At 36.3% G+C, this 22,284-nt stretch overlaps 2 protein-coding genes across 5 annotated transcripts; both read left to right on the top strand.

The window, feature by feature from the left end:
- The first annotated feature begins 571 nt into the window (after positions 1-571).
- Positions 572-3,417, top strand: LOC135629386 (chloroplast protein FOR GROWTH AND FERTILITY 2-like). 2 transcript variants are annotated; one of them, XM_065136667.1, is made up of 2 exons: positions 572-904; positions 2,562-3,417. In XM_065136667.1, the coding sequence occupies exons 1-2, from the start codon at positions 593-595 to the stop codon at positions 3,375-3,377; spliced, it is 1,128 nt and encodes a 375-aa protein (XP_064992739.1). In that variant the 5' UTR covers positions 572-592; the 3' UTR covers positions 3,378-3,417. The 2 variants fall into 2 exon arrangements, with proteins under 2 accessions (XP_064992739.1, XP_064992738.1); XM_065136666.1 differs by having other exon boundaries at positions 2,547-3,417.
- Positions 3,418-4,571: 1,154 nt separating this feature from the next.
- On the top strand, positions 4,572-22,233 carry LOC103980779 (uncharacterized). 3 transcript variants are annotated; one of them, XM_065136993.1, is made up of 14 exons: positions 4,572-4,893; positions 6,170-6,267; positions 7,399-7,536; positions 10,744-10,825; positions 12,661-12,737; positions 12,891-12,997; positions 14,685-14,814; positions 14,958-15,074; positions 15,154-15,239; positions 17,990-18,056; positions 18,380-18,458; positions 18,563-18,654; positions 20,453-20,596; positions 21,917-22,233. In XM_065136993.1, exons 3-14 carry the CDS (start codon positions 7,402-7,404, stop codon positions 21,944-21,946), a joined length of 1,146 nt encoding a protein of 381 aa, XP_064993065.1. In that variant the 5' UTR covers positions 4,572-4,893; positions 6,170-6,267; positions 7,399-7,401; the 3' UTR covers positions 21,947-22,233. The 3 variants fall into 3 exon arrangements, with proteins under 3 accessions (XP_064993065.1, XP_018683325.2, XP_018683323.2); XM_018827780.2 differs by lacking the exon at positions 6,170-6,267 and having other exon boundaries at positions 4,573-4,893; XM_018827778.2 differs by lacking the exon at positions 6,170-6,267 and having other exon boundaries at positions 4,574-4,907.
- The last annotated feature ends 51 nt before the right edge of the window (positions 22,234-22,284 follow it).

The following is a 22,284-nucleotide window of genomic DNA, read 5'->3' as shown; positions in this document are numbered from 1 at the left end:
ATTTAAATTTCAATAAATATCGAAACTTTTTTAATAAATTTATATATCTAAAATATTTATCTGATAGTGTGATACTTATCAATGCTTTAGATTCAAATTTTGATAAAATAAATTTTTACACCTTAAATATTGATCGATATTTTAGAAAAACTTATTAAGAATCTTATTGGATACATTTTATAAATAAAGCTGGTAATATATACTTATAAAACATAACTGATCCAAAATTTCATTCGATAAATTTTATACATAAAACGCGTGATATATTAATTTTAATTATCAAAATATGAATGTAATTATTATGTATCAGATTTACTTATCATGATATATCCATATCAAATATTATATAAATCCAAACTCGAATATCAAGAATTTCAAATCTTATTCGATAATTTTCACACGATATTAAATCGAACAATTAAACATCGAAATTTCAAAACCTCACATAAATGAATTTGCTAATATAATATTTCATTTCACATAAACCGCTTACTTCGGATTCGGATCTTATCGTGGAGCTTTGGATCCGTCGTTCTCCGCCTCTGACCAATAAAAGGCCACCGTCTTTTCGCTGAGCGCTCTCCTTCTTCTCATGGAGAGGCTTATCCCTTCCCCCTGTCGAACGGCTCCGCCCTTCGCGAGGCCTCGCCCGCCTGTCCTCCTCCGGCGACCCCCATCGTACCCCAAGCACAGCCTTCCTTGGCTCCCGCGCAATGGCTTCAAGCCCGCGGCTTCGCTCTTCTCCAAACGAGTAGGACCGCCGCCGCCGCCCACGCCCACGCCTGCTGTTCCTAGCTCTTCCTCCTCCCTCTCCGATGCCTCGGCTTCTCGCTCCGCCGAGGAGGCCCGGATGGCTCAGCTATATCCCGAAAGAAGAGCATCCGCCGGTTCTATCCTGCGAAAGGTGATTTCTTTAGCACTTCTTTATCTTCGGATTGGGTTTTAGGATTGCTTTGTTGGGCGTGACTGACGGATAAGTGCTACATATTTTAATGTAATTGTGCTTATAACAAGTTTTGGACTCAAATTTTTATGCATTCGTTGGAGAATTGTTTCTTATCTGGAATTTTTGGATGTTACATCGTAGTGTATGGTTAGCAAGGACCTAATTTTTGCAGCACTGAACGTGTTGGAAGCAATACGGTCTTCCAGAATTCCTATTATTCCTGGATGACACTCCTAGCGTGCATAATGTCCGGGGTTATAGTTGCATAAAAAAATGTGGAGCCTTGAACAGATTAGATTTAGAGAACTTAAATGGATAGATCTAATCTCATGTGCGCACCCCCTTGCTCAGCTCAATTTTGGTAGATGATGCAGATGTTTGCTTGGGGATTCTGTGACAACTGTGCTTTCAGGAATTGCAAGGTGTCCAGAGGTTCAGTGATGCAACATGATGTGGATGTGAAGTTTTTGATATAGATCAAGAATAGTAGGGGAAGAGAAAAGGGGATGAGTGATAAGAGGAGAAGGGAGAGAAAGAGGAGTACACTGGGAGACACAATATCAGTGGGCTAATGATAAATAATAATATACTTAGGAATAAAAATTCTAACAGTTCTTGTTATAGCAACAATGGTCAGTAATCCAGGATAGAGACTTAAAGTAACCTTCCATGTCGAGAAGCTCATGTTTGATCTCCTTTCATTCACACAGACTTGTCTAGATAACCTGTTTTGGACTCCCAAGCAAAACTTTTTTAAACCCTTCTTTATTGGGTTCTTTTTTTTGTCTAACTAGGATTAGCTTCTTTTTAGATTTATTGAGCCAAATCTACCTAAGCTGCATCACAAGATGAATCTCGGCGCTCGAAAATCAACAGTATGCTTTCTTTAAGAATAGTGATTGGACATGTTTACTTCAAAGTCTTAAGGCTTTGGTTTGTAGCATTGGAATCAATTCCTTGTGTATGCTTGAGCTTTTTCTTTTTCTTTTTCTATGTTTAGATGATGTATAATTAACTTAACAAAATAAATTACTATCCATTTTCTGGCATATGCAGATGCTTTTTCTGAAGATACATTTCATGTGAATATGGGTTTTCTTTTCGTAGTGTGTCTAGAAAAGTACAGATTCAGACTTGTCAAATTTATGTGAATTTGCGGCATTAAATTTTTACCAGTAATTGCAAAGATAATGGCATGGTTAAAAGATTGTGTTAATTTGTATAGAAGGCACATGGCCAATTTTAGTTTGTTTTTTCCACGTTGCGATCAATTAATTGCCAGGCAAGTATTGGTTGATTTGGCTTGTTTAGTGATTTGTGGTTTTGACAATCTTTGTTTAATGGAAAGACCATGTTCATTAGTGCCTTTTGTGGATCTTTTTCATGCATCTATTTCATGAAAGTGTGTATTCTACCATGTCTCAGGTGCACTTGAGTGATCATTTTGGTTGATGGTTCTTTGTCCATATTTAATTGTCTGATGTGTTCTTAGTTTGACTATTGTTGTTGCCCTTGACTAAGCTTAATGGTGGGGAAAGTCCATGTAGCTGACCCCTTATAATTGGAAATTCTCATTTTGTTGTTGTATTTAAATTTTCAGATCTCTTCCTTTCAGGCTGTACATTCTGCAGTGCTTGTTCTCACATCAGCAATAATTTTTACAATAATCCAACCAATTCTAGTGCCGCCCTCCTATGCAACAGTGCAGTCTGCTGCCAGATCTGGTGGAAGGCTCATTAGAACGGAATTATTAAGCAGTGCATGGACTGGTTTTCTTGCTGGTTGCCTACACACATTATCGGGCCCTGACCATCTTGCTGCCTTGGCTCCCTTATCCATTGGCAGAACGAGGATCGAGAGTGCTGTAGTAGGAGCCCTTTGGGGATGCGGCCATGATACTGGTCAAGTGGTATTTGGATTACTGTTCCTAATGCTCAAAGATCGTCTGCACATTGAGGTCATTCGTACATGGGGAACAAGAGTTGTTGGTTTAACTCTGCTTGTCATTGGTGCAATTGGATTCAGAGAGGCCTCAGAGGTGCCCACGCCTTGTGTCGCTTTAGAAAATGGGGAGTGTGATGTTAGTATCTACGAGCACTTGGATGCAGGTCCGACTGGGAAAAAGAAGTTTGGATTTGCAACCTTTGCTACCGGCATTGTGCATGGTCTGCAGCCTGATGCACTCATGATGGTCTTGCCAGCGCTAGCACTTCCGTCGCGCTTGGCTGGTGCTGCATTTTTGTGTATGTTTCTTGTTGGCACGGTGTTTGCCATGGCAAGTTACACAGTTTTCATAGGTTCATTCACTCAGGCACTGAAAGAAAGGGTTCCTAGGATTACAGAGAAGCTAACATGGGCTGCTTCTCTTGTAGCAATATCCATGGGACTAGCCATTCTCATTAGCCAGTTCTTTGGTTTTAGTCTGTACTGATTTTTCATCTTTAAAATCTTGCAAAGAAGCTATTAGTAGATCTGCAGAGTTTGCTGTATGACAAAATCTACTATTAATTTGTTTCTTTTGGATTACTTTAGTCGTAGCAACCATGCACAAATCTGTTCTATATAGACAAAGGTCTTCCATTGCTGTCCTTGTTTTATTCTTATTAAAACCTAATGTGTTAATTTCTAGTGTCTTTTCTGAACTTGATAAATTGAGTTCTTTTAGATCTGTAACCAAATGTCATCACAAGTTGATCCTATCATCTACACCAATAGCATCATCAGTGTTGTCCTTTCTTGTTTGTGCTTGATAATAGACTCTGAATTCTCCCAGATCTTCAGTTACATGTCATCACCAGTTTCTGTGGACTTCTGATAATTAGCATTTATCTTTATTTACAATACTTTTGTTCCCCATATTTTCTCTTTATAATCCTTTTATGATTTTTTGAAAGCACTATAACACAAAATAAAAATATTATAAATATAACTTTTATAAAAATATATATTATATACTATATTATAATATTTTTAGATATTACTGAAAAATACTATAATTTAGTATAAAAATATTATAAATATAACTTTTATAAAAATATTAGTATATATTTTATACTATATTATAATATTTTTAGATATTACCGAAAAATACTATAATTTAGTATAATATTTTTTATGATTATTATTGTTTCTGTTTTGTCACATTTTGCCATGGTTATCATTTGCTGGGTGGGGCCAACACGAAAAGCTATTGGACGTTATTATCACCTCCAGCCATCACTATTCCCTGTACGGTGAACCAATTCCTTCGCCTGAACGGCGGGACACACTCTCACCTACCCCAAACATTCATGCCACCTCGTACGATTACAATGGACGGCTGAGATAGGAGGGTCCGATGGCTGGACGGAGCAGATTCGAGAATATAAATGTCGCTTCTGTTTCCGTGGGGCCCGCAACTGTCAGCTAATCATAAAGTCTCTCACGGCGGCGGCCTGAACAGCGATTACTTTTGGCATTCCGTACCCGAACCCACCAACCGACCTGCCTTGTGTTGCTAACTTCGCCCAATCATAAGGCAGGTATTAAACTGGGTAGTGATTAATAGAGGTAGCGTCGCTTATCACATTCGGCGAGTACGTTCACCGCACTAAGACTTTCATCTTACCTGCGACCGTTGGACCATCTTCGAAAGGCCTGTGGCGAACGGCGAGGCACCAGAACTAACGCCTCCATGCTCGTTAGCGGAGCAACGTGAGTGGAACGTACGCGCATATTCCCAGTTCTCTCGCCTCAGCGTAAAGTGAACCACTCACGGAAAAAGTTGATCGGTTCCGACCATTCTCCGCTTTCCCTGCCGTCTCGCCCAAATCTTGGGGCGTTCGCTACGGAAGAAGAAATGGGGGACTACGTCCCACTGAGCCCAGGCCCCGAGGAAGCGGAAGCCTCGAGGAAGGAAGGAAGGAGAGCCGGAGGCACTCGCGTCGCCTCTCTCGACGTCTTCCGAGGTCTCTCGATCGCTGTGAGCTCTCTCTTAGCTTCTCTGACCCCTAGATTCCGGTCGCTGGTCTCCTGATTTAGGTCATGCTGTTCTTTTCTTGAATAGATTTAGGTTTTAGTGGGTCGATTTCGTGATCTTGATGTCGATTGCGGGCACATTTCCATTTCTTGAACTGTTGTTTCGGTCGTTTAGTCCGTGATAAGGTCGCGGTACTCGTTTCTTGAACAAGAATTAGGTCATGGTCTATTTCTTGATCTTTGCGACTTGTTGGTATGTTACGCAGAGAGTAATGCGACATGTTGAGCCAGTTGATTGGTGGCAAATTGTACGCTTATCTTGATAAATGAATGCTTGGAAAAAGAATCAGGTTTTTAGTGAGTCGGTTTCTTAATCTTGAGATTCATTATAAGTTGTATGTTCTGACTCACGACCGCATGAATCTTCCAGTTTCTCGAACTAGTAATTCAATTATTTTGTTTTGTGTCCAGATTAAGGTAATCATTTCTTGAGTCTTATGCAGATAACCTGCAGTGGGAATAGTCTGATGTAGCTATGACAAGTTCGATGCTTAATTCAAGAATTTGAGAGGAGTGAAGACACCTTGTAGTGTGATAATATATTAGAATAAACGTAACACCAATTTTATTGAACCTTATTTGCAAAGGGAATATCTGCTCTTGTTTCTGGTTCCTTCACGTGTTTATCTGAGTGTTCTAACGTGAGATGATTGGATGACAAGCAAATTATGGAGCTAACTTAAGAAAATTATTAAGATATAAAATACCAAATGCATTATATCTAGTCATATCTAGTTATGATTTAAATCATTCCAAGCGATGATATAAATCTTAGTTTGATATTGATTTCGGCAGTAGCTGGACTAATTATGACCGATATATAGTTATATTCATATCTAACTTGCTTTATTTAAAGAAGCTAGTCACTGTTTTAATTAGGCTTTAATATTATCATTTATCTAATCATGACCTGATTCAAATAGTTCCAACGCTCTCTATGATAATCCAGATATAAACAAAATGATCACATACTGAAATGGTTAAATTAATTCTGGTATTGATTCAGAAACCAACAAGAAATTGCAGAGCCTATTCTCAGAACTAACCAATTTTTTCATAGGAGAGTGACATGCTAACACTGAACATCATCTTTCTCTCTTGATGAAGGGTATTTTGATACTAGTTGCGGTGGATTTTTGAATATGGCCATTTTTTCTTTCGCATGCGGAAACTGCATAGTCTAATTGGCCCAATCAAATCATGCAGAATGATGTGCCGATTGAAGAACAACAAGATATTCTTGAAGTTTTAGTAAATAGCTTGATTGGTTCCTTCCTTCCTTCCTGGCAACTGATAACTTCTATGTGCGTGAGTTATTTTGTCCCATGAGCTGTTTATTTTTATTTATATGTATAATTAAGGTAATTAGATTCAATAATCAACATATTTTGCATTTTAAAATTAAAACAAACTGTTTCTTACAAGTTTCCTATTTAGTATGGTTAGCTGATAGGTGCACATCTTATCATAAGTCTGTATACTACCTTATATATGTATGTACTGGTATGATATCAATATACAATTATATACATATATATATCATTAATAAAGATTTCCAAATTCACAATGGAGATATATATCTTCTTTTGATACATATAATTTTTGGAATAACTGACCTATTAACTTCGTTGAGCTCAAACCACTGGTCAAAATATTTAAGTTGAAGTTAATAATAATATACCTATTATACTTTTATAAGCTAATATTAGTTTTAGCCCATTTCTGATGGGAGACTAATCAGGATGTTACAATCTTCCCCATTTAAGGGCTTGACATCCTCGTCAAGACTCAACATAACTCAGATCTGACCCTAGCATGGTGCATGTGAGACATATCTCAGTGATGGTTTCATGCCATGACATATCCTCCGACCCTGCCCATTAGTAGCCCTTTTCTACTAGAACCCCTTACCATACCCCCAATACTAGGTCGGTTTTGATACCAATTTTTATGATCCAACCTGATAGGATAACTAAAGCTAAAGTTAACAATAATACACTTTTATAGCCAATCTTAGCCTTAGCCCACTTCCAATGTGGGACTAATTTGTGTTACATATGAGCCTCTGCATATTTTATGATAATTGTTTCCTCATTACTAATGCCTAACTAAAATCTTATTTGGAATTGTACTTCTATATATAACTTGTAACTTTGTTTTTTTAAGTAAATAGGTTATTTGGCATATATTAGTATCATAATTTCCAATAGAGTACATCTGGTAGTTCCTTACTTAAATCAAATGTGCACTATGTTATCAGGATTTTATATATGCTCTCATGGAAACAGCTAATGATACTGTGTTTAAAAATTTGTCTCTAATGGAGTTGGTTGTTTCTTGCTCCATAATGTTCTTGAAACTGTGCTTGGTGTTTTTTTATAGTTGATATCCTTGTTGAGATGATTGTTAGAATGTATCCCAAATTTCTGTTGCAGCTGATGATATTTGTTGATTATGCTGGTTCTGTACTGCCATTTGTTGCTCATGCTCCTTGGGTTGGTGTACGCCTTGCGGACTTTGTGATGCCATTTTTTCTTTTCATCGCTGGTATTTCTGTTTCAATTGTCTACAAGGTAAGAAGTCTTTCCTCCTCTTGTGATGTCAAGTTTTCTTTGACATGTTTCTTATCTATAAACTGATAATCATATGTTGTCCACATGTTTAATTTCTGTCTATTAATTTTGCAAAGTTAGTGAGTCATGCAAACAAAGGAACCAATACTTAACAGGGAGGTAATTTCCATTTTTCTTGTGGATTGTTCATATGTGTGTATATATATACAAACATACATATATGTATGCATACTTTTAGCGACCCATGCAAACAAAGAAATCAATACTTAACAGGGAGTTACTTCCCTTTCCTCTTGTTGAGTGATTCATGTGTATGTATACACTTTCATGTTTCCATTGTTTCTTGTGAAATAAAATAAGCATGAAGCAGGAGCAGCAGAAATATTAATAAAGTGATCACTGGCTGCAGTGATAATAGGGACTAGAGTAAGAAAAGAGATGTAGAAGAGGTAGAAGTGATATAAGATACTAAGATGAATTAAAAAAAAGGGACAGGAACAGAGATGAGGATAAAGGGCTAGCCAACTAGGAACTCTTTTCTGAAAATGAGAACTTTGCCAATTGGAGATGACCATTCAGACATGATGCAGGGGGAGTTACAATATTGGTGGAGTGATTGATGGACTGCAATATAGAGGCAGGGAAGGTATAGATCTAGGGGAGCTAGAAGGAACATATAAATTCCAAGATAAAGATGGCAGAGGATAGAGGAAGAGGTGAAAAATAAACAACTGGAAACTCTTTTTTGTCATTAAAAAAGGAGTCAAATTTGAAAAGTCACCTAGACAATTTAGTACCAAATTCACTGAGCACTTGTTCACTTTGACTTGGACTTTCTAAGAGGAATTTGGTGTAACACTTTGGCCGATCAATTGGTGTAACACTTTCTAAGAGGACTTTCTATTAGAATGATACAGTTCCAGAGAACCGTGCTATACATAGATCTGTATCGTCCAATATCCTTGAATAAAATGTTACAAATGTTCAAACTTTGAGGTAGAGAATTTAAATCTTGGTTCAATAACCAGTTTCGATAATTACTAGAATTGGTATGGTACAAGTGATGTAAATTGGGAGACCTTTTGATGCTACAGTAGACACGAAAGGGAAAAAACCAACCAAATCTGTTTGGATTAATGATTAATTTGGATTCAAGTTCAATTGACATGTTCTCAATTAAATCTAGTTATTTTCTCCTTTTTCTTTTTTCTTTGGAATAATTTTAGTGTTATTGGAAGTTTCTCTAAAAAGTATATATTGCCACATCCACATGACACTGATGACAGTATCTCTCATGATTCAAGTGGTCATACTGCTTGAAAAACATAAGATGCCTTCAAAACAAAAAGAAAAAGAGAGAACTTATAATGCCAGTAATGTTACGCAATACAAAGTTGCACTCATTTTTTATTTTCTTCCTCTTTCCAAAAGTTTGTTTTGAACTTCTAGCTCTAGTAACATAGATTGCCCCTAGGTATGCAAGATCATCATTGATCTGGATCTTTTAAATTTTAATATAATCTGGGATGAATTAAATACATATATATGCATGACATATGCTAACCAATCTAGGTTGACTAGCTAGAATTAGTCTGGTAGTAGGTCCAAACACTAGGATTGTTTGTTATTGTGCAATCTAGCTAATTCTGATGGGCTTACCTAGTGCACCAAGTTCCTTTGTAACTGGATACCGGGGTTTGAGTCACAGAGATAACCTCTCTAATCTTTTGTAGAACATGGACTACTTTAAGCAGTTACAAGGGGTGTCTTGGGGTACGCTACTTTACCAACTTGTGACTGGCACTGTGTTGGAACATGAGATTTAATCCATGTTCATGATTTGTCTGAATCCATAATGCTTGACTGAGTTGCATATCTCGGTAAGTAAATTGGCCATCTGCTAGGTTAAAGTGTAGTCTTAAATTTGTTGAGAATTTAGTTGTATTAGAATTAGAATATAAAAGTAAAATATTTGTAGTTCGAATCCAAGATTTAATAGGATTCAATGAGGTGGCAAGATGACAAAGTAATGTTTATTTATATAAGGACTAATCATAATTGAATTCTTTTATATCTTCTGCCACATACTGTATAGTTTTAAGCATTGATGCACTTTGCTCGCACACAATATATTTTATCTGGGTTCCTCTAAAAATTTAAGTGGGGATCTAAAATTCAAATTGGAATTTTTCTAAATTCTAACTAATGATTAATGTTGTTGTTGATTTTGGTATTTCACGCATGAAAATATGTCAATGGGGATTTGTAATAGGATTTGGAAGCTACACAGCGGTACCTTTAGAGCTGAGTCCATTTGATGGTGAGATTAGAGGGTATCCAGCCCTGTAGCCGTAAACAGGGAAGGAGTGAATGTAGTTTACTTGGTGCGATAGTGCATTTTTAAGCCTAGTTCAATCACTTCTGGATGAATAAGAACCAAACAATTGAATTCGATTGATTATCTCACTCTGCATTATTATAATGGCATTTCCCCTGCCAAATGGTTTTCATCTTTGGAACTGAAATGAAAGTGGGCTTTGGAGGGTGAGACTAGCATAATGTTATTAAGTGTGGAGATCCTTGGGCGTAATAATATTGTTGTTTAGCCAAAATTCTGCAGTTTCATAAGAATTCCCCATGCTAAACAGGCCCTGAGTTCACTTGCTTTAGGAACAGTATTTCTATTATAACCATCACTTCTAAATAACTGCTTTTATGAATGAACAGTTCTAACTGTTTCTTTGTTCCATTTCTTCTTTTGTACCTTTTTCTTCCTTTTCTTCTTTAGAGTCATTGTGTCCTAATTTTTATGATATTTAGCATATACTCTCTATTCTCTAGTATAAAAACCTTTGCACTTTATTTTCAAATTTGAGAATGGGGTGGCTGGAGGGTCATTTTTATGTATAGTCATATACAAATGAGCTGTTCTTATACATTCTGCAGCAGACTATTGCTTACTCATGAAAATCCACTTAAATTTGGATTTTACTAGGATTTTAAATGCAGATCTTGTAGATAATCTTCTCCAAAAGCAATATGCTAATTTTTCCTAATATTGTTCTTCTGTTTTTAGAATAAAAAGGTTCATATTTTAATGTATTTTCGAGTTGTTTATACTTTATACAATCTATGAAGTTACCAGGGATCTGTTTGTGACACATCAGAATGTTCCATGAATAAATGAAAATCCCTTTTTTGATTCAGAACAAATCCAGAAAACTTCAATTAACATGGAAGGCAATGATAAAGGCAGTTAAACTCTTCATTGTCGGTATTTTTCTCCAAGGTAACAGTATCAGATGTTCTCTCTATCTTTTTCAGAAGGTGCTTTTTATCTTATGTAATTTCTTGAATATGTATTTGTTCTTATTTTGATTAATACTTTATGAAAAAAGTGTTGATTCTTGTGTCTTATAACCTAAATGATGCTATTTAAATAAATAATAAAACGACATATAACTATATAATGTACCAGCAAGATTCTCTCATTACAGACAGTAAAACAAAAAACAAACAATTAATTAATCGTTCATTGGTTCATACTCTCTGATTGGCAATTCCATTGTGCTATACTGGTTTGCTGTTAGAAAATGAATTCTTACTTCATGATCTAGATCTGCCATTGCATTCCATTACTTTTTATACCATTTTTAATTAAATATGCTCTTTAAAAGGTTCAAGTGTTTCTTGCGAGGTTTAACTTCGTTAGGGTGACTTATTTAGTGAGGTCTGTTTCTTGTTTGCATTTAACCATTTACATCTTTCCCTTTCTTTGGTTGCAAATGTCACTTGTCAATGCTTGTGCATCCATTATTTTTTTGTTCTGTATGATGAATGTGGCTTTATCTCTTACAACCTTTTCCTTTACTCCTAAATAAGTTCCCTCCTGGCATTCTCTTGTGCATGACATCTTTGCCCTTGTATCCAATTTCCATAATTTTCGAGTGTTGACTGCAACTAATCTTTTTTCCTCAAAGTTGACATGGAAAATTTTCAGGTAGTTTATGGACATAACTCTATACAGTCTGTAATACTCTTTTACTTCCATCGAAATTTTGCTTCTTTAGGTCTCCGTTCACCAAGCATTTCTGCCAATATGAACTTTAGAGTTAGTTTGCTACTTCCCAAGTCAATGGACATAGTTTTTTCAACTTTGTTATATGTTTATGTAGGTATTTGATGGTGCACTCTTGAAACATGTTCAATAGGCAGCAGAATGAGATATGAGATTGAAATGAGAAAAGCAGGGGTGATTTCTATTTGCTGACTAATATCTCCAACCTTTTTTCTTAATTTCCTGCATCTCAAGCTTTTTCTAATAGCTTCCCTGTAATGGTCAAGTTTGCAAAGCTGGTGGAAATTGAAGCAATTGCCCAAAAATTTGCAAATCTTCTCCGTCATAGTGAATATAACTATATTCAACCATATTCTTTAAGCAAAATTACAGCAATGTGGAACAGTGTGTGTGTGCGTGTGTGTGCGTGTGTGTGTATATATATATATATATATACACACACACGCACACACAATCTCAGCATACTTTTGAGTGGTTGAGCCCTTGGATATCTAAATAAATTTCTCCTCTTCCTGCAGTTTTTAGAAATATGGTCCTTAATGACCTTGTAAAGTATTACATACTAGATGCCACTTCTCTTACTTTTAGTGTAGTCTTCCTGTTATTCTCCCTAGGTTCTAGGGATAAGAGTATATTGATGGTATGCGCTGTATAAGACAATGATAGTAAAAATCAACTAGATGCCCTTTTGTATCAGGATGTTCTCTTCTTTGTTTCATATGTGCCATTGATTTACTTTTGTTACACCAGCTATTTAAGTTTCACTACAAGTCCTTCCTACCATTCAGTTCTATTAAGGATGTCATCCTTTTTAAAGGTCTAATGCTATTGATATCTCTTTAGAGATGCTTTCTTATGTTCATGAACTATAATGTTAGGTTACATTTATCAAGGTGTATTGGCTGTTCTATTGGAAGCATGGTACTACAGTAGCATATTGTCTTATCTGAACATTCTATGTAACATAATCAAGTTTGTTTAGTTTATTTTCTTTTAACAATAGACCGAGTTGAATATTTACCATGTTATGTCATTTGTTATTTCAGGTGGTTACTTTCATGGAATAAATTCGCTGACTTTTGGTGTTGATATTCAGAAAATTCGTCTGTTTGGTGTTCTACAGGTATTAGTTTATTACAGAGTAAATGCTTCATTTCCTGATATATTGTTTAATGCAATACTTGTTTCATGTTTTATTATTTTTTTCTAAAAATGCCTTGATATTAAGATTTTGATTTTTATGTTAATTATTGCTTCTCAACTTCATGAAAAACAGAGGATAGCTATTGGGTACATTGTTGCTGCTTTATGTGAAATATGGTTTTCGAGCAACCGAACTATGAACGTTGAACGTGGAATGTTTAAGAATTATCAATATCAGTGGTATGCAAATTGTTTTTTTTTTTGTTATAATGCACAATCTTAACTTGGTGACTGTCAATTAAGTTACTTTATTTAGGCATGTGTATCTTTATCTAATTTGGATAACTTTGATGTTTGATTGTGTATTATAAATCTATAAGACTTTTGGATTTATAGTTTTGCCATTGCACTTGACTTGGTAAGTCTCGACTTTACTTTTGTAATCAAATTTGCAATTTATATGTATATGGGCTTAAGTAGGCCATGCCCAGTAGTCGTCAGGGTTAAGGACATGCTAGGCTGGGTGGAAACCTAAGGCCAAATTAGTTTGAAGATCAAGTTGATACTTGCAATTGAGCCAAGATGGGTTGCCACCCATAAATCCAAATGCCATTTTGGATACCGAATGCGGGACCCATGTCGGTCCCTGACCGAATTGGTACTGGTTGGTACTGTTGTGTTGACATACGACATGACATATCGATACGCACCAGTGACTTGAAGAGGAAAAAGAAGGAGAAGAGGAAGGAACAAATAGTGGTGGAGGAAGTGGAGGAGAAAGGAGGCAGGAGGAAGAGGAGGTGGTAAAGGAAGAGGATCAGGAAGGAGGAAGATGAAACAACAAAAGAGCCAGTGAAGGATAAGGAGGAAGAGGAAGGAAGAAGTGGAGCCGATGGAGGCAAAGGAGGAGTGGAGGAAGCATACCTGTGGTCAACAACATGTAGTGGCTGGTTGGGAGATAGGTGGCAGTGGACGATAGTGGTGACTCATGATTTTGCACTCCCTGCATACTGAGAAGACATTAATTTTTTTTTATTTTTTTAATGGATCGGATTGGACCTCTTGAGATGGGGCAGTCCTTGTATCGGTTCATACCTGAACCAGTATGTACTGCTCATTTTGTACTGGTCTGAGCGAAATAATATTCCATGCGTAAATCCGTATCCAATCGCATAATTTTGCCTTGCACTATTGCTAATACGGCTACTCAGTGTCTTTTGGATTTCAATCACTCTAGGTTTGAAAGAAGATGGAAATTATTTTTATTTTTTTAAATTGTGCTATTACAGTAGTACTTTTACTTTATATTCGTAGACATCTAGTGGTTCAAAGACTTTATAAATACATGTATCTTATATTAAGAAGAATGCAGATTTGAATTTTATATTGCAAAAGAAAAAGTTATTAAAGTAGGTATTGTTACTGAAGTAAATATGTGAGCCAAGGAAAGGGAGAATATGTAGGTTATCCAATATGAATACTTTTTTGTCTATCAGCATCTAATAGCATCTAGATTAAAGATATCCAATGTGAATAATTTTGCTTCTGTGAAGTGGATCATATGTAGTAACTATGTGGAACACAAGATTTTGTTTTGTTGCCAAATCTTTCTTTGTGGTTGAGATGATGGTTCCATTTTATCTTGAGTCATGAGGATGCATGACAACCTATGACAACAGAGGGCTTATCCCTGTCTTTTACATACTACTTCTGGTGCCTTCTTACAATCATAGTGTTTTTACTGTTTGGCATATACTTGGAGCTATTGTCAAATATTTGGAACATGAGATTATCTTCCATTGCAAAATCTTTCTTTGTGGTTAAGATGATGGTTGCATATTTTCTCAAGTCATGCAGAAGCATGGTAATGCTCGATAACAAAAGGCTTATCCTTGTCTTTTACTTATTACTACTAATTTCTTCTTAGGATCATAGTGGTTTTACTATCTGGTATATACTTGGGGCTGTTGTATGGTGCATATGTTCCAGATTGGCAGTTTGAAATGCAAGAAATATCATTAAATTCTTCCCTGCCAACTAGTTACACCATTGAGACGGTAATATCTCTTTATTGTTTCTATTTTGTAATTATGTTCTTCAGGGCTATACAATGAACTTGCTTTGTTTAAGAGATCTGTAATATTGGTACCATATGATGTTAGCTATACATGTACTTGGACATTAATTTTCTCATTCTCAGGTTAAATGTGAAATAAGAGGTGATCTTGGACCAGCATGTAATGCGGCTGGAATGATTGACCGCAATGTCCTTGGCATCAAACACCTGCATAAAACACCTGTATATAGACATTTGAAGGTAATGAACTTACATTTGATATTTATCTAGATGTTGGGGATAATTTCACTTTTCGAACCATTGTCTTTTTAACAAATAGGAATGTATGACTCCGAAGGATGGTAATGGAGTGAATACTTACCCACCCTGGTGCCATGCACCCTTTGATCCGGAAGGCATCTTAAGGTATATATATTGAATTATGTAACCTGTACTTTTCAATGTCGATCAATCATTAAATATGTCCTACTATCATGAGTACACAGTTGCTGTTTTAAGATAGGATGATAGCCTCATATCAGGGTAATGTCCAATTATAGGATAATTGGCATCCAAAGGATGAAAAGAAAGAATATACCACTAAACCATGATAATCCTATTTCAGTAATGAAATTGCTAATGTTAAGACAGCCTCTAGAGTTATAGATATTGGTAAGCTAAGTTTAACTTATGTGAGAAAATTTCTTTATTTGAAAATCACAAAATCCCATGAGATCTTATTAGAAGACACCTCTAAAAATCTATACTGGGCTCCTAGCATCTTATTCTTCTTTAAGAAAAATAGGACCCAAAGATAAGAATACATCTCAACTTTGGAACTTGATTGAATATATTAACTACAAGTATGGACCAAAATACATCTCTAAACAAAAGCAAAATAGGAAGTCCAACTAAAGACCTTGTCTAGGACTGCCCAAGGTAGAAACCTTACACAAGTATAAATCAGGTCTGAACACTTGGCAACAATGTGGCAGACTGACAATCTTCAAACTTACCACTTCATTTTCATTTGGCGTGGCATATTAGCAAGTAAAGAGGGTTCTAAGCACTCTGAGCTAAATCATGAGTTTCATTAGGTCATACAGGTTGGTTGGTCCTTTGAAAATATTGAAAATGGCTCTATTTTGTCCATATGAATACCATTTTAACTGACTTATGATCAACAATCATCTGTTTTAAGTTTTTTCTCTCTTTGTTCTCTTCCTCACTACTAAGGTCAAACTTTGTATCTGTCATCCGTGTCGAGTAGTAGGCCTAAGCTCAGCTTCTTCCCTGTTGCATGGGCATAATCCCTACGTTCAATCTCTTTCGGTAGCTTCCAGAAAAGCTTGCCTATAAAGCTCAGTGAACGTGTTAGCCAAACATGGCAAATATTGAATCTCTTGTAATATAACATGATTTTTAATTTCGATGTACACTGCCCGGTACAGGTGATATGTACCGGTCCGAGAGTGTCTCAACACACGCGAACTGCCGTTACCGGGTGGTACCAAATTTTTGGCCTTCTATCAGGCGATATGGGGCTGTATCGGACGGTAACAATTGAAATTTCGACCGTTACCAACTTGTACCAGGTAGTACCAATCGATTTCGATCGTTACTGACTTGTACTGGGTGGTTTCAACCATTATCGACCTTTTAGCTATGTTTGGTGTACCGCTCGGTATGCCCTGGTATATCGTCGGTACGTACCATACCAAGCAAGGCTCAGTATGTCGATACGGACCGAAATTGCGAACATTATAATATAGTACTCCATTCTTACTCCTATTATGGATTAAATTCATTTTCTTTGCTTTGCTTTCTTTTTATTGAAGATCTTTATGACTGAAAAGAAGCAAACTCTATAAACTATGACCGACCTTCAGTGGTCACTAAAAATTTAAATGAAAATCATGTTCATCATCTAGCTGGTAGTCCTTTGACTAGCATTATACCTTACCTTTAAAAAAAAAAACCTAATGCTCCTATATAACCTCTCTTTGAAGTATAACTTTCAGCTCCCCAGGTCACCAGGAACAAGGTGAAACACAATCCACTATATTCATAGCTTATTCATCTGATTACTCTTCCATTTATTTATAGCTGAGTCGCTGACCTTCGGACTTGGTGAATACTCATGCTAGGGAGGTTAGGCCTAGCATAGGTGTGTAGACAAACCTTCCAAACAAAAGCTTATGCACAGCTTTTAAGTACCAATAGAGAATGATCAGGTTCCAAACTCATCTCCGAATTTACAATGTGTTTAATACAAGGATTGTAATTTCGTACCATACCGAAGTTTCGAGCGTAGCTCGGTACGATACAGAGTATCGAGCAGTACACCAGGGTGTATCGCCTCGACGACGCTCCGTTTCTTCTCCCCGCGATGACACAGAGGCTTCTTCTCCCCACGCAGATGAGGAGAAGTCATCGACGACGTCGAGGCCTCGTCGCCTAGGAGGTGACATCTCATTTGTGGCATCCGACGAGGGAGGGCGGCGACGAATCAAGATCGTCGAGGGAGAGCGGCGCCGGATCTCCAGGTTCTCCCTTTTCTTTTCTCTCTTTTTTTTTCTCCCTCGGCTAATACCACCCGGTAGCGAGCAGCGACGGTCAAAATCAACCGTCACCGACCGATTTAGGGTGGTAACGAGGCGGAAGCAACCCCAATCGATAGTATCGCCCAGTAGCGGGCGGTCCGCATACCGGTCTACTGGCGGACCAGTATATACCGCCCAGTATGGGTGGTATTATTTAAAATTAAAATCCTTGGTTCAATATGCCATAGCTATTAATTGTTTAAAAGCTTAACAAAGTTTCCACATGAAAGATCAAACATTTATTTCTGGTTGTCTTGCTAAACTCCATAGCATATCAATTGATGGAATAAGTTTCACACAAATTTGCATAAACTATGTGCCTAGAAATTCATTAAAAAACATGCATCGAGATCATATCTCATTTCTAACAAGCAGCCGATGGAGTAAGTTGCATAAGATAACATGGGTTGATTCAATCAACAAAAACTAGCTAGTATAGTCAGATTTCATATATGGTATATATCATATATACTTTATTTATTAATCAAGGACATATCTACATGTTTCTCATCTATAGTTATTGTTTTTGCAAGACTACTGATTTCTGATCATGTATGAAAAATCTGTTTGCAGCTCATTAACTGCTGTTGTGACTTGCATATTTGGGCTTCATTTTGGTCATATTCTTGTTCTTTTGGAGGTATGAACACTATGTCAAGATAACTATAGCCTTGATAGTATTGGTTAGTCTCTGCTATTAATGCTTTCGTGAAACTCTATCTTGTGTTAAAAAGAAAATGCTATTTTCATTACATTAAATGACGTACAATACAGCTCACACATGGACTTGAGCATGAGATTCTCTTTTGCTGTATGCTTTTGAAAACATTTGATTACATTTTTCTGTTGATTTATGTATGCTCATTTTTCTAGAATTCTTTTCCAGAAGAAGTTCCCAGTTCATTAAATCAAATTCAATAGCTAATTTGGCATTTGTATGTCTTACCAATGGCAATATTTCAGGATCACAAGGATCGACTAACAAAATGGCTACTGTTTTCACTTTCAGTTTTCACACTTGGGCTATTTCTTGCATTTATAGGTAATTCTCAAGTTGCTTTCCTACGCTTAAACCTGATTGACTTTTTCTGAAATATAGAATTAGTTCTATATTCTATTAGCTGAAAGAGATTCAAAATTTTGTAGGAGTTCCTCTGAACAAATCACTATATACAATCAGTTACATGTTACTTACAACGGGTGTCGCTGGATTTGTATTATGTGCTCTATACGTACTGGTAAGCTCCAGAATTGAGTATGAAAGTTCAGCCCTTTTCACACATGGACAATATTTGAATTTTGAGGCACAGATTATATAACATTTTGATGCTTTCCTTGTTTACTGCTAAAATATGCCAGCTTGGTTAGGCTTATTGTACATTTATCTAAAAAATTTTGTTTCCTTGATGATGGTAAAATGGCCTTTGACGTGTGTTTTCATGGTTTTGTTCTTCCATTTATCTTTGTCTCTTTTCTCTGTTCCTCTTTCTTTTATCCTCTGCTATAATGTTAATTTTGTCTTTGGGGAAAGAATTCTTGATGTATTATTAATAGAGGAAGTACTTGAGAGGAGAATACTGAAGATCTAAATTTCAACTTGAAAGCAACTTTTTCTAATTGTTTAAGATTGTTATAAAGTTGAAGAGATGAAAAAATAATAAATTTGTAATAGTGCGTGGATGTGTTATATGAGGGCAGACATTTGATTTGAATTTAAGCTTTTTATCATGATGACAATGATGCTCATTTTTGCAAAACCTTCACGGCCAATGTCAGCAGGTTTTCTGCCATGTCATCATGCCAGAGCAAACCATATCCGCTAGCTGGCTTGTTCAACTGATGACTTCTCCTTCTCGCCCATATATTATGGGCTTGTATAAATGAATTTGTTTGGCTATAGATTATGTAGACCTAGGCATTTTTATCCAACTTATTAGGCCAAATTGCTTAGATCGTAACAACTGGTACAATTTATAAGGGCCTTTGGCCTTCCAGGGCTAGAGTGATGTTTCAGATAATGTTACACAAGGTTTTATCTTGGGCCTGTACTGGTTTCATAATATATTTGACAGTGTGGTATCGGTACATTGGGTGGTATACAGACTCATACCGTCCAATACCAGTCAAAAAAATATAATTATGAGATAGTATCGATAAGTACAGATCATATGGTCCGATACCGGTCCTTCATCGGACTAGTAAATATCAGTTGGTAGGCACCATGCCACCTGTTATTTACAAACTTGGTTACACTTTACCCATGAAAAGAACCAAGGATATTTTAACATGATGAAAGAAGATTAAGTATTATTGCATTAGAACCTCTGAGATATGTTGTGGCCTCAAGAAGACTTCAGGAATTTGATAGTGAAAAATCATGTAATTTAATTTTTTATGTGAAGGAGAAAAGGAATATCTTGTATATGTTGCATGGGGCTGCATCTACTGCCTTGACATAAAAATTTGCTGAGCTACATGGTTAGCCTGCTCCATTCAAGTTGTTGGGTTCATTCCAAGTGTATTTTCTATCTAAATAGACATTTGATGTGAAAGAGTGAAGAGTTTTGTGATAGGATACGACCCTCCATCTAGGGGTATTGTTAAAGTTGAGAAGGCCACCTTAGAGACATTGAAAGGGAAGGAAGAGAGGTTGCCACCTATTTGATAGCTGTAGTCTGACCTGAGATACCAATTAGATTCAAAAGACAATTCTCATGATTCTAAAAGATAGCTGCTAGAAAACCATAAATAAAGTCAGTCCAAAAATCACATCAGGAAACAAAAAACACTATTATTCTTCCACCGAGGGTGGATGAGAACTAATCCCTTTAGAAGCTGAATAGGCTTCTTTTTCTTCTATGAAACCGTGTAGAGTTCTTTCATTGACTAACGGAATGTTGTACCAGATGGAGTGGACATCTTTTGCTGAAATATGTTTTCCTCAGACATATTTCGTGTGCATTCATCATTTGTAACTAAATCTACTATTTTCTTTATGTTTCATTTTGTTTGCTTGCCTTGTTCTTTTTTATGCAGGTGGACGTTTATGGATATAGGTGTCCTACTTTTGTGTTTGAGTGGATGGGAAGGCATTCTCTTTGCATCTTTGTTCTTGTGGCCTCGAACATAGCTGTCATCGCACTACAAGGGTTTTACTGGAGAAACCCTAAAAACAACATTGTAAGTCTCACATCAGTAATTTTCACTTTTGACTAGAAGGGCATGTTTAATTTAGCAAATGATTTTTTAAACTTAGATCTCCATTTTTCATTTCTGTTTCCTAACTAGTTTTTCCTATTCAAATTAGGAAAATGTCTCTTTTTTTCTTTCTCGTCCTTGAACTTCTTGGTAGTGACAAACCAACGATAACAACACCAGAAGCAACCACAATGGTGTTGTTGGTGTGATAGTGGCCATAGCGGTGTTGGTGTGGTCGGAAGCTGGTGGTAGTGGTGTATGATGGTCATAGTGATGGAGTGTTGCTGGCGATCATGGGTTATTATTACATAGCAATAGTGGCAAATGTGGTGATTATTGTGTGGCTAAAGTGGCAGTGGAGTTGGTGAGGGTGACAAAAATTTACCGTGGAGGCAAATTCTCTACTTGATTGGAATGGCTACCAGCTTGACCCTCTCAAACACTTTTAGTTGGTGATTTTGTTCTAGCGAACCCAAGTGTGAGGTCAAATTCCCTTTTTCTGGAAACTTACTGAAAGTGGAGCCAAACTTTCTACATTTAGAGTACTAAATGTGGAGGCTAAGTTCCATCTTCATTCTTGAAAAACTATTTTGAGACATGATAATACGAGGACTTAATACCTTATTCATTTATTTTCAACAAAAAAGTAAGCAAAAAATTTGAATAAGGTTTGGATTTACATAATTATAGATAAAAATGAGATGATAAAAAATTTGCATTCATCATCATATCACTTTCAGAAAAATAACAATGTTACAGGCAAATAGGAGGTGTCCATCTTGTTTCTACTGTATGCTGGGTCATCTATGTTAAATGTTATAGCTTGCTTGAACCCACATATGTAATGACATTTCTACTCTCTGTATCGTTTTATTTGTCTTTATATTCCAACATCACAAGGATATCAAATGAACAAGTCGTTTTCTCATTCTTTCTTTCAAACGAACATTATATTCTTGTATGTGCCTTTGAAATGAACATAAATGCTAGTTTTTCTTCATACATGTAAAACTTGCACATGTACATCCATGACAAGGATGCCGCATGCTTTAAGATTTTCTAACCATTGGGAATTTGTGAGTAAACCAATGCCATCTGAAGCAATATCCATATCGGTAATGAAATATGATCTGCAGAAACCTATTTTGTACAATGATACGATGCAGCTTTCCATTATCCATTATTTTTATGCTTTCTGTGTCCCATACAATAATTTCTTTACTTCCTCGGGACATCTTTTTATGAGTTCAATTCACGCCTTTTTTTTTTAATTCAGCAATGCTTGTTGGTTCAATTTTGCAGGTCCATTGGATAACTTCACTCGTGCGATAGTATAGAAGGATTGCTGACATGGAGACCCAACACTCGGTCTCCAAGCTGATTACTGGAAGTCCGTAATATTAACATCAGTATCTTGTAATGTTCGTGTGTTTTGGCCATGTAAGGAGGGATCTACTAACATATTTGCATTGTCCTCCTCGACAAGAATATATAACAACAATAGATAGATCGATCCAACTAAGTGGGCAATCTCATTGGGACCAAGATTCAAGGACTCAAATGTGTAGTAAATCGAAATACGTACTCCGTTCTATTCTAGCTGTTATTGGGTTTCTTGAGTTGATAGCTAATAAATAATATATATCATAAATTCTCCCCCCAAAAGCTGC

The sequence above is a fragment of the Musa acuminata genome, chromosome BXJ3-1 (assembly GCF_036884655.1).
Source record: "Musa acuminata AAA Group cultivar baxijiao chromosome BXJ3-1, Cavendish_Baxijiao_AAA, whole genome shotgun sequence".
Classification (NCBI taxonomy): domain Eukaryota; kingdom Viridiplantae; phylum Streptophyta; class Magnoliopsida; order Zingiberales; family Musaceae; genus Musa; species Musa acuminata.
Note: the sequence above shows the minus strand (reverse complement) of the source record. Positions and strands in the feature narration are given on the sequence as shown.